Genomic DNA, 12497 nt, shown 5'->3' with positions numbered 1-12497 from the left:
TATTCCAAGACTAAAGCCTCGAAGGCCTCGGCAATTGGGCTTCGGGAACCGAGCAAAGAACAGGAGAAAAATTCCCCAGAAGAAAAGCAGAAGCAAGAAAACAAGTTTCTATAGTACCCAGGAAAGCAACTAAGATCTGAGGTCAAAAAAAGCTGAATGTTCCTGGCTTTTTCACGGCACGTCTAATCGCCCCGCTTCTCCGATTCTGCGCTCTTTTTTTTGAGAGCAATCACTTCGCGCAATCGCGCAATTCCTCTACATCCCTTGATTCTCGTCTCGCACACCTGTAAATAACTACATCCATTGTATCGCCATGGTACGTTCGCTCTCGAGTGCTTATCGCGAAATCCTTGACCCCTGCAAGCCGCGAAGATCCCCACACACCCTAGGACAGAGCTAACACGATCGCGTATGACAGCCTCACGCCGACTCCTCTTATTTTATGCCAGACAGTTCCAAGGCCGACATATACGAACAGCTTCTGTTGTCGACGCAAGGTCTTCTGGATGGCCAGCGCAATTGGGTTAGGTGAGTTACAACGGAATCCAAACCATGCGCGCTTCAACAATTGCGAGAACCCTTGAAAACAGGATCGCTGACGACCCACCAGCAACCTCTCCAATGTCGCTTCCCTCCTCTGGCACGCCTATGCCTCCCTCCCCGCACCCTCCTCATCCGTAAACTGGGCCGGATTCTACATTCGCGATGACAAATTCCCAGCTCTTGCTTCCCCGGTCTCCTCGCCGCCAGTGCCCGGTGCAGCTAGTTCCGGTGGTGTAATTATCTCAACTACATACTCTTCCTCGGAAAACCAGCTTCTTCTCCTCGGGCCATTCCATGGAAAGCCCGCGTGCCAGCAGATTCGTTTCGGTAAAGGCGTTTGCGGTACTGCTGCCGCGAAGCAAGAGACTGTTATTGTCCCTGACGTCCTGACCTTCCCTGGGCACATTGCATGCGATGCAGAGAGTCGCAGTGAGATTGTTGTGCCCATCTTGGTTAACGGAGAGGTTAGTACTTAATTACTCGCGACATTGGCGCATTTCCTGGAGACACAATTAGCCTTGGAGGAACATACTGACATCTTCATTCATAGACTGTCGCTATTATTGACATCGACTGCACAGAGCCTTCTGGCTTTGACGATGTGGACAAGAAGTACCTCGAAAAATTGGCCGCTTTCTTGGCTGAGAACTGCGACTGGTAAAAGCAAACATAATATCTCTTCTAACGGTTACGAAAGACACGGGCTTAGGTAAATGAAACATTTTGGTTCATGATCGCGCATCTGAGCGATTGCTGTTAGCCATTTTGGCGCAAAAGCCTGATAGGTTTCTTCCTTCACAGAACCTGTCAGCAGAACAAACTCTGACCTAGTTTCTCCCTCACGCAAAATACTGTGTATGCATAAACGACCCATGAGCCACAAGTCGCTCGTCGTGTCCAGCCGGGTTTTACGTAGCTATACCAACTCCGAACTGGAACGAAAACGCAAGTGAGATTTGCCCCACAAACGCAACATGTCTTTCCTTACAGAGAGCTGCCCCGAAGCAACGCTACTAGCGAAGTCATAGGCAGCAATTCGTTTCGCATAGAACATTACCTTAGATTTGTACCGTTTCGCAACAGGCGATATCGATGCCAGCAATTATCTCAAGTGCATGGGTGATCACTCTCTTCCCCCGACCCACCCTCCTTGGACGTGAAATGACTGGAGCAATAGTCGGAGATCACATCGAGGAACCGGCCGTTGTCGTTGCTTACTATGAAGGTTTGTGCCAGGCTCTACAAGTTTCATTGTCATGTTGTACTCCGTAATTCTTCATGCAATGTCGATCGCAGCCTTTATCGCAGCCACTGGCCGTGTGTATCAGCGATTTAGATATCCGAAATAGGTACACTAGGAGATGGTATTGTAGCATGACCACTGATTGAGGTAGTAGTCAGTGTCGGGGCTTGCAAGCATTAGGGCTCCGAGGTCACCATCCAAGGGGCTATCACCCCTATCACCCGTGGGGAAGACCCTAAGACCTCGGGACCTTGCCAAGTGCTCTATTCGTTCACATTGGCGCCCTCGCCCCAATCTTTAAAGTGGAGTCGTGCCTGAGAGGTGGATCCAGTTTGTTGACACTTGAATGCTGAAGATGTACACTACATATACGGAATGGATTGATACTGTCTAATATCAACTGAACATATCTGAATGGTTGCAATTTGATAAGTAAATAGCGCATTCCACCTCTTCATGTCTCATACATGAAGCTCACTGTTCTACGTCACATCTCAAGCTTTTCGTATGTCTGGACTAAATTACGGCCCCAGGTGCTTGCAGCCAGTATATTATATTGTAGATTGATGCAGGAAATGATCAGCGTCATCAATGAGTGACCCCGGGAATTAACACGTTCATGACTGCATTTGACTGCCAAGTCTCGACGCGTGTTGGAATAGATCTGCACGGCACAATCAATACCTAAGCTTCAGGATCCCTCTAATTTATCAATGCTCGGAGACTTAACATCGATCTGATATTAATTGACACATAACTTGCCTCTGTAGGCGAAATAAAGCCAGCCGTAGAAGGCGCAAACTGTGCAGATCGGGCAGTTGTGGATCTCAGTTTATCCACGTGCGGGAATGTTAATATCGCGATCAATATAAATTGCCCATGTCCAATGTAAAGTACTGGAATAGGGGAAATAGGAGAACATTGCTATGTTGCATACGCTGTAACTTATATTCCCTGCGGGGGTTGAATAACCGATGTTACATTGCATGTTGAATAAAACCAATCAAAAGACAAAAGCATCGAGAGTATCATCCAACTCGGAGTAAAGGATGACCTTTTGACAGATGAATAAAGGCAGCAAGAATTGCATATCCTTCAGACCCGGTTGTTGCCAAATGTCAATACTAGGGGAACTATATTGTGGGGCATGGTTCCATCGGTTCCACAATATTGTAGATCGCCATCTACACTGAACATGTTGGTGTTTCATCTTGATAAAAACATCAATGCTTCCCACAATGGATGCAACAGCGAGTATCAGTCAAGTCTATAAAGCAGAGGCATAGAACCACGACATTCTCACGCCCATCAACAATCAATCCCTTCCAAGTCCAAACACGAACCAAGATGAAGTTTTCCCAGACCCTTCCCTTCGCCCTCGCGCTTCTTCAACCCACTACAGCCCTTGTCGGACACTCCTGGTCTGTGTCAGACGTGACCGACGACGGACTACGGGAAATCACCTTCCCCATCAATATCGCCAACGCACCTCACGAGGAGGGCTTCTACTTTGCCCAGCAATTTACCTTCGCCGGACAGTCCGATGTAGGCTACACAGGCCTGCAGCCCCAAGTCGACTCCTCGGCCGGCTCCGTAGTTCACGCCGCCTTCTCCAGCTTCGTTCCTGGAAGCACCACCACCGACGAGAACTGCAGCGACGGCGCCGATGGTGGTGCCGGCGTGAGCTGCTACGTCAATATCAACGGTACCTACGCCAACACCTATCACCTGAATGTCAAGAACTCCGAGGGAACTACCTGGGTTGGTACACTCATTGATGCTGTCACCGGCCAAGAGACCCATATCGGCTCTTATACCCTTCCTGATACCACTCGGGGTATTGAGGGGAGCCAGTTGGGCTTTGTCGAGTATTTCCTTGGCACCAAGGAGTGCGGCGACTTGCCCAAGACCGCCGTCACATTTGGCAACCCCATTGTCGAGGGTCATACTGGAAGTATTGATGTTCCTTATGAGTATGGAGACTGCGTTGGGAAGTCTGCCTTTGAGACCCACTCTGTTGAAAGTGGACAAGAGATCTCTGTTGGATTTTGAACAACTACTTGGGCTGAGCTTTTTTTTGGGATTTGAGTGGAGGAAAAATCGTTATAAGGATTAACTCGAAATATTCAACATGTAAACTACATTGATTTGACGTGTGAACCCAGTCACAAGTTTCACTTCATATGATATGTAAATCTAGGAGTTGAGAAAATATGAAAAACACTTGACAAGGAATAAGGCAATCCTGTACACTTCATATAGGCTGTAACGGGGGCTCTCTAAGACGACTGATGAATTAATGAAGTTATATAATTGTGAGAGCATTTTGCTGCACAGGATACTGAAAACCTCATGGTTTCTACTGGCCTTTTCTACTGATTTATTTGTTCAGAGATAGTGAGATTCACTCTGTTCTTGAGATATGAAACGGTGTTCGCAGCAAAGTGTCTTCACTATCTGAGATATTGATAAATTGCTTGAATAAACGAGAAGTTATCAAGCCATGGAAAACCAACAGAAATACAACGGAAAGAAAACCAAAGCTGCTGATTTGCAAAATCTATAGGAAGGCCAATTGCGAAATATGCCCAGCAAACACCAAAGTGGAACAACAGTCGTTTCTTACTGAGTCCTAAGAACCCCATCCATACTCTCAGTACATTGAGCCCTTCCATGATCGAAACAAAGGTCTCTGATAGATATTAGCCCTGTTATTGTACATAGTAGATTTGTCATTGGAGCCTACAGACACAGGACAAGAGCTGCGTTTATGTTCCTTACACTTTGATCAATATTGCGCTCTTAACTAATAGGGTACTGATGTGGATTGGCGGTGATCTGGTACAACAACATAGATGGCCGCTTCATATTATCATTAGTCTGTATGAGTAAAGCCTACATACACCAAAACATACAACATAGTACCATCTACTCCGTACTCCGTACTCTGTAGTATGTGCATAGGAAATCTGCGATCTTCCGTGCTAAGGTATCATACTAGACCTACTTACCGATTGGAATCTAGTATCACGCCCGAATTTCCACATAAGGCGGCGGACCATGTCCAAGATTAAGGGGGTTGTGTGATTGATCGGAAGACCATTAAGATCGATCCGTATTTGTGTCGTGGCGCATTAGCCGCCAAGAAACTAAAGATAGATAAAACCAGCCGCAAAAGATGGCAGCAAGGATGTTTGGTGAGTTAAGCAACGATAACCTCTGCCGTAGGAGGGTTTCAGAGCGCTAGCAGTAAAATTTACGGAATCACTTAATGTACAACCTATTTTCTAGCCACAATGTCTTGTGCCAGTCGTAATAACATTTCTGCGCGGTTGAGTCCAAGCCTTCAATGGAGTCTTCTGCGTTGACCCATCACCCTTGGACCAGCTCACTAGTGCCAACGGTGGAGAACATGGTCCGTACCCTGAGCATGTGCTGTACCTACCCAGGGGGTGATGGATCCGACCGCGGAATGACTCGTTGAGGCTCGCTTGCATGGTATGGTACGGAGTACTCCGTACACGCTAGCCGCTTCCACTGTATCTTATTTTAGAGGTAAGCCCCAAGCGCTAGATAAGGTAGAAATCTGGACCATCGAAAGGGAAGCGTGTGTGGGCTAGAAATACTACGCAAAAGCCTATAAATACTAAAGCATCTAGGCATCTAACCTCCAAGAAGGGGGTTTGGACCCTGAGCGCTATGGGTCGTGCGCATACGGCCCGAGACGACGTTATATGCCAATCACCAAGAGATATGGAGCCCCACTGCACGGTACAGTGCACGGTGCTTCAGAATTTCGATCGTTTGGTATTGTAAATGTATTACATCTAAGAATACAGAGTGTGTATCTCCATTTGGTTGACCGTAACTTCAAATCCATGTCGGGGTCCGCGAATCCCCTCTTTTGCCATAGAAGGTATATTATCGGTGGTGGGAGAGCGTATATAATAAAATCGAATGGAAAATCATGAAGCTTCTTGAAGTTTACATCTATATCATGGAAAATACATATCTACAATGCGTCCTCAGTTTCCACCATGCAACATATTTGCTCAACCAGGGAACGGCCGGTTCGTATGAAGTCAACCTATTATTGTCGCCGAGGGCACTTGCTTCCTCTCTTATATATCATCGCCGCAGATATCCTGTCTTGGTCAGCTGGTGTTCCAAGTAATTCCGAGAAGAGTGTCCAATACCTTTCGTCGTTTGGTGAAATCTGCATATAACCCTAACCAATGGTCACGGTCACGACAGTCGTCTAGAAGCCCACTACTGATATTCAAGTGACAGGATGGTTTTTTTTCATCCATGATAGAAGCCGTGGGAGTGATCCAAGGCTATTATATGGCTATTAGTGAGGACAATATTTCAAGGATGCAAGCGAGGAGCAAAAGGGACATACCTTTGGAACTGGCCAGTCAGAGAAATGCACGAATTTGGCCTCCTTGAGCACTTTATCAGGATTCCAAGTCTCATTGCTATTCCCCAGATATTTCGAGTGATCATCGTTGCGGAGTTCTCCAGTCAACATGGTGTAAGGACGATGCGGCAAGATGAGCGCACTATCTCCGTAGAGACGATTCATAATTTCCATATCATAGTCCGAGTGACCTGCCGCATCAATGGTTTTCATGATACGATTAAATTCAAAATGAGAAGGCTGAACGAGCAAAAGTGCGGAGGTCAATACACGTTCTTTCGGGCTAAGCCAGTAAGCTCGAGGTAGAGCTAGAGGACATGGCGGCATGGAGAACAATTCATCCATATGCTGGACCTTGTCAGTAAAGCACCCGATTTTCAGTGTCTCTGGAAAACATACTTGCAGCATAGTGGCATCTGAATCAAGGCTCAGGACGCGATCGTATTGCGTTTGATTGAAGGCAAGAAGTTTAGTGAAGCTCTCCGCCCATGTTGCTGGATTGACATTAGATTTTTATTTCTTTTGACAGTGTTTGTGACAAGATTTCTAGAGAAATGGATCGCACATACCGTCACCACCTGATCGACTTTGAATCTCGATGGGCACTAGTTTGACCTTATATTCATCTCGAGCTTTTCGGAGAAGTCGGCTTTGCGTCCCGTTGTCATTTTCGTCTGGCAAAAAATCCGATGGGTACATCATGATGCGATCGGCTTTGCTTTCCAAGCGATCTAGAGTTTCAAAAAGCATAACCGAGTTGCATAGATATGGCGTGTTCGTAACATATTGAGAATAGGCAAAGCGAGACCAATCCAAGGCATCAGTGGGTTTCGGAGAGGGATCGTGATGAAATTCGTAAAATTGCGTACTTTTACGCCCATTCGACAAGATCAATAATGTCTCAACTATAAAGAAAAGGACAATGATGGCGATTATAGTGCGTGCTGTCTTTGACAAGTTTGGTAGCATGGTGAGCCCTGGGAGCGGGTAGAGGGGACAAACTTGTCGGCAAAGGTGAGGCTGGATCAAAGCCAATCCATGATATCTGATTGTAATATAGGTTAAAGATAGAGGTCAACCCAAGAGATGTTTAAGAAAACAAGAATCAACGTGGTTACAGGCTGGCATCGAAATAGGCGCTGAGCTGCCAACGCTAAGGCCGGCGCCAAGTCAGTCTAGGAATACCGAACTAAGTAGATCCAATAATAAAGAAATGAGAGCACTATATACAAGAGGCTAGAGTGAAATTTTGGCGGTCTTATGTTCGCTTATCCCTGCCCACTTATTCGGCATATCAGGCCCCTGATTTGCCCAATCGACCTCGGATACATTTCTTTCAGAGTATTGTTCTTGTATGGTAGTCTTTCTTACAAGCTAGTGCAATAAGTTGTATTATATACGGAGTAGATGTGATGGAAACGACGCTGGCGACTACACTACAGGGGTTCCAACCCTGCAATTTCTGAAAATACGTTATTACTCTCGTTTAGCCGCTGAGTTTGCAAGTTTGAGGCCCCCCCTGTCTTTCTCCTCTATTTTTGATTGTAAAAAAAAATCTCGATGCAGTCGTCTCAAGCAGGCCTTGGAGCCTCACAGCGCTGTCATTCCCCTGAGGTTCTTTTCTTTTCTTTTTTTTTTTTTTTTGCTTGTAACCTCTTCTCTCAAGTCCTTCTGGACTACTTGTATCTAACATATTTGCGTATGGAAAGAATCCCAACGAATGGCTATAATGTTCAGCATTCTTTTATTATTTGCCATTCTGGGACTCACATCTGCGCAGCGCCCATGGGTTATGAAATGGTCCCCTAAGAGCTATGGGCCAGACGGTCCTTGGAACGCTGTATTGGTGAAGATGGGTAGTGGTCGACAGGAGATTGCAATGTACGCAGGACGGTGGTGGGAGACTTGGGTCTTCCTTTCCGACTACTGCTCAAATATCACGACTTCACCTGTCTGCTACGCCGAGGAAGCCGGTCTATTTAACCCCGGCATGTCGTCAACCTGGGACAATACCAGCATCAAGTTGGACCCAACTGGTTACAGTTGGGAGGACCTAAACTTTTCGCCGACCAATGCGGTTCCCGTTTCTGGAAAAGCCAGACGTGCCCGGGAAACGATGGAACTATATGGAACAACTGTACCAGATGTCGACCTGATTAGCATCAGTCAAGGCTATCAAACCTATCCTGGTGGCCAAAGCTACCCCCTCCAAGTCGGTTACCTGTCGTTAGGTGCCCAAGACGTCAATCAAACATTTGATAAACTCGGAGCTACTATGATCACCAGCTGGTTATGGAACGGGTCCGGGACAATTTCATCTTACACATACGGGATGCATATCGGTTCTGCCCCGCTAGGCATTGCTGGCAGTCTGATGCTGGGCGGATATGATAAAAGTCGGGCCCTAGGGGAAGTTTCTGCCCAGCCTCATACAGGCAGTTCGGCACCAATTTCGCTATTAGACATTAGTCTAGGGGTCGCAGAGGGAGGCTCACCATGGAAATATCCAAGCAAAGCCGGTTTACTGGCTCAAGGAAATTCCTCTCTTGAGTCTGGTGTCAGCGTCCACGCAAACGTTGTAGATCCCTATATTTATTTGCCTCAAAGCTCCTGTGATGCCATTGCCGCTGAATTACCAGTGACCCACAATGCCGATCTTGGTCTATACTTCTGGAATACCGATGACCCCCAATACTCGAAAATTGTGAACTCTCCCAGCTATTTGGCATTCACCTTTGTCAAGGACAATACCAACACTCAGAACATCACGATCAAGGTACCATTCGCGTTGCTCAACCTTACTCTGGAGGCGCCTCTCGTCACAAAGCCAACACCGTATTTCCCCTGTTTTGGGACTGAGGGCACCTACGCCCTGGGACGAGCTTTCTTCCAATCTGCCTTCATTGGCGTTAATTATGGAGCTGGAATAGTTGGCATTGGCAACTGGTTTCTGGCCCAAGCACCGGGCCCCGGATACTCCCAAACGAACACCATCGCCATTGAAGAGAGTGCAGCTGAATTGTCGGGATCAGGTGATAGCTGGGAGGAGACCTGGGCTTCACATTGGTCCCCGCTCACAGAGACGAATAGCACGTCCGCTGGAAACTCGAGCACCAAAACGACTGATGACAGCGCTCAAAGTACATCATCTGCCAGTGGGGATTTGTCCACGGGAGCCACGGCGGGTATCGGCGCTGGATGTGGTGCTGCTGGGCTCGTGGTAATCGCCCTGGTCGCGTGGTGGCTCATACGCCGTCGTCGGCAGAAGAGAATGGCTGTTCCAAAGATCAGCGTTGGACAAGATCAAATGCCTCCCATGACTTATTCCCAGTACTCCGGTCAATCAGAACGTGTTTATTGGGGCAAACAAACTCTGTTATCGGAGCTGGACAATAGCAGACCGAATCTGGGACCCTACGAGATGGGAAGTGGGCGATAACGTGTGGCTTGGGTGCGTCGGTACAACGACGGCTTGACTGATGATACCCCTTCTTGTCTGAATCACATTTGCGTTGCTATTTCCTTATTGGACCCACCAATATGTATACGAAGCCTTTATGAATACATCTTTAATATTGCACATGTAAATTACCAGGCGGAGTTCACACGTGGAATTAATTCTAATGCGGTGGTGAGAATTACTGCTTCTGACCTTGGAAGTTTCTATCTAGATATCATACTCGATTTAACCTCGGCTGGAGTCCAGGATATAAGAATCATACATTTTGAGTACTCGCTACTCCCTGAGTTGCACTCTCGCTTACAGCAGTGATGCCGTGTATTGACCCCACGCTATCCATCGAAAAAATGATTCTCTATTAGGTATGATAGTGGCATCATACTCTAGAGTAAATTGAATGAAGAACATGCGTTCATCTCATGAGCAGGTATAATCTCTGAATGAATAGCCGTAAATAAAATCCACGAGCTTCGCATAATATTAGCACTGAGAAATCTGAGGGTGAGTGGTCTTCTTATGCTCTCCACGATCCAACGAAGAGCAGAAATGAAGTGAATAGTATTCACGAGATGAGGGTCTGTAGACCAAGTTACACCACTTCAAATCTAGGGAGAATATCAATCCGCGAGACAATATCATTGTTGACCCGCCAAAGCCTTCTATTCAAGCCGTAGAGGCAATATGTCGCGATCTATTGACACGATGTCCACGACGAACAACAAGGCAGATGCTTACCTGCCCGAGACATGTCGGAAATAAAATAGTTACAATGCAAAACACCGAGCGAACCTCATCACGCTGGGGTTGAGACGAGAACAAGAGAAAGCACCGAGACCCAAACGATAAAAAAGGTATAGAGCACAAAAGGGAATCGAAAATCGCTAACATGCACAAGAACATCACATATTGAGCAAGCTCATTTGCCGACGCATGGGGTTGGGCGACAGAGAATCTCCATCTTCACTGGGACCGATGCCGCTATCTGTTCCAGCGAGGGTGTTGTCCATATCGATGTCCCACTGTTCGTCTTCATTGGGATCGCTGTTCAGATCTACGTCCGCATCGCCGCCATCCCAGCCCCTTTGGACCGCTCCGCGGGTATTCCAGCGCAGAGCACGCTGTACGCTTGTGAACCATTCGTTATTGTTGGCGACGACTGTCGGGAATGGGTACTGGCTAGCTTCGACAGTGACGTAGTCGCCTTGGCGGAGTTCGACGCGGCCTTTGCCATCAAAGGAGCAGTAAGCGGTGGATCGGGAGGATTTAGGGACTGCAATACGGAGGAGGTGGGAATCTGAGAGGACCATTGGGCGGAACGAGAGGGTGTGTGGGCATATGGGGGTGAGGAGGATGCCCGGGATGGACGGGTGCATAAGAGAACCGCCGGCGGATAGGGAGTATGCTGTGGAACCGGTCGGTGTGGAGAAGATACAGCCGTCGGCTTGGACGACTGTCAGTAGCTCGTCGTCGGCGTAGAGCTCCAGGTTCGACACATAAGGGGACGGGCCGCGGTCGATGACGAGCTCATTCAATACTTCAAACTGCTCCCCCTCCTCGACAGCGCCCGCCTCTGCTCCTTTGCTCCTATCTTTCCGATAGACGGTACATGTGAATCGCATGCGCAAATTGACGCGCATGCCTACCTCGCCCATAACAGCATTAAGCTGTGATTTGTAGTCGGAAAACTCGAAATTTGTGAGGAAGCCCAGGCTGCCTAGCGAAAAGCAGAGCACAGGCGGAACCACACGCTGAAAGAGCCAAGATGTGAAAAGAACGGTACCGTCACCCCCAAGGGTCAATACCAAGTCGAACTTGTCTGGCGATGTCCAGCACAGATCCGGGGTCCAAAAATGTAACATCTGCGCAAACATCGGGTGTTTTTGCAAGAGCCCCGGAGCATCAAATCGTTTCGAATTTCGCAGCTTCGCATCTACATAGACATTGATTCCTAAGTCACTTCCGTATCTTGATGTCGAAAGCAACCACTCGGCAACTTCCCGGGTCAAGTGCACCAGGCTGTTATCACGTGCCTTGGTGACAATCATGACATTTCGCACCGCCCGTTTGATAGGTCGTCGCTGTAGTTGCTTCGACACCTCACGAACTCCAGTTGCCGTCTGAACAAGCCGCGAATGTGACAACCACTCGTCATCGGCGATTTCCTCCAACACCTTTTTTATGTTGACAGCATCATCAAAGCGTTGGTGGAAATAACATGGCGATTGCAAGATCAGACGTGCCGTGGCCGGCGATCGATCGAGATAGCCGCTCAATTGAAGATTTGATAGCGCAGTGGTAAGATTGTGGGAGGAACCATTACTCCGCCGGTGTAGGTTGTCGGAAGGCGGGGAAACCTGGGTGGATTTATTGAGCGTACTCGATAAGGGATTCGCCGACATATTGGGATTATTGCTAAGAATCGAAGCGCGAGAGGCCAGCGCCTTCAAAATTGTCTGTCGTGGTATACAGTCGGTCGACAATGCTTTCTTCGATCGGCGATTTATTGACTTCCGGCGAGATGACCGTATCTTTGTGGAAGGCGACGAGCCTACGGGCTCCTCTTGAGCCGGTTCGGAGATTTGTGTAGACAGCAGGCGGTTGATTCCTTGAGGGAGACCTGAGCAATTGTCCTGGGTCGAGGATTCTATGTTGAGGGCATCGCGGAGGAGCGCCGTTGGTGGGGCTTTCGGGGATAGAGAGGGGAATGGAGTTTGCGTCGATGGACTTGAGAATATGTCAGACTGGAGATCACGGTTGGCTGCCATCGGCTTTGGCGGCAGGTAAATAAGAGTAATCAGGAAAAAGAGCTCGGATGTAACGGGGATTGCGGA

General features: G+C 47.9%; 5 protein-coding genes across 5 annotated transcripts; 3 read left to right on the top strand and 2 right to left on the bottom strand.

Annotated features, from left to right (window-relative positions):
- Positions 1-313: 313 nt before the first annotated feature.
- On the top strand, positions 314-1204 carry N7500_009766 (GAF domain-containing protein; the record flags this gene model as incomplete). The annotated part of the gene is made up of 4 exons (XM_056680905.1): positions 314-316; positions 419-528; positions 611-1007; positions 1094-1204. 4 exons carry the CDS (start codon positions 314-316, stop codon positions 1202-1204), a joined length of 621 nt encoding a protein of 206 aa, XP_056528287.1.
- Positions 1205-3133: 1929 nt separating this feature from the next.
- Positions 3134-3838, top strand: N7500_009765 (uncharacterized protein; the record flags this gene model as incomplete). Its single annotated transcript, XM_056680904.1, has 1 exon — positions 3134-3838. The coding sequence occupies one exon, from the start codon at positions 3134-3136 to the stop codon at positions 3836-3838; it is 705 nt and encodes a 234-aa protein (XP_056528286.1).
- A 2102-nt stretch (positions 3839-5940) lies between these two features.
- Positions 5941-7175, bottom strand: N7500_009764 (uncharacterized protein; the record flags this gene model as incomplete). Its single annotated transcript, XM_056680903.1, has 4 exons — positions 5941-6123; positions 6189-6554; positions 6606-6700; positions 6776-7175. 4 exons carry the CDS (start codon positions 7173-7175, stop codon positions 5941-5943), a joined length of 1044 nt encoding a protein of 347 aa, XP_056528285.1.
- Positions 7176-7935: 760 nt separating this feature from the next.
- On the top strand, positions 7936-9645 carry N7500_009763 (Peptidase aspartic; the record flags this gene model as incomplete). Its single annotated transcript, XM_056680902.1, has 1 exon — positions 7936-9645. One exon carries the CDS (start codon positions 7936-7938, stop codon positions 9643-9645), a length of 1710 nt encoding a protein of 569 aa, XP_056528284.1.
- A 920-nt stretch (positions 9646-10565) lies between these two features.
- On the bottom strand, positions 10566-12431 carry N7500_009762 (putative NAD+ kinase Utr1; the record flags this gene model as incomplete). The annotated part of the gene is made up of 1 exon (XM_056680901.1): positions 10566-12431. The coding sequence occupies one exon, from the start codon at positions 12429-12431 to the stop codon at positions 10566-10568; it is 1866 nt and encodes a 621-aa protein (XP_056528283.1).
- Between the last annotated feature and the right edge of the window lie 66 nt (positions 12432-12497).

The sequence above is a fragment of the Penicillium coprophilum genome (assembly GCF_028826855.1).
Source record: "Penicillium coprophilum strain IBT 35676 chromosome Unknown utg000006l_segment0_segment0, whole genome shotgun sequence".
Classification (NCBI taxonomy): domain Eukaryota; kingdom Fungi; phylum Ascomycota; class Eurotiomycetes; order Eurotiales; family Aspergillaceae; genus Penicillium; species Penicillium coprophilum.
Note: the sequence above shows the minus strand (reverse complement) of the source record. Positions and strands in the feature narration are given on the sequence as shown.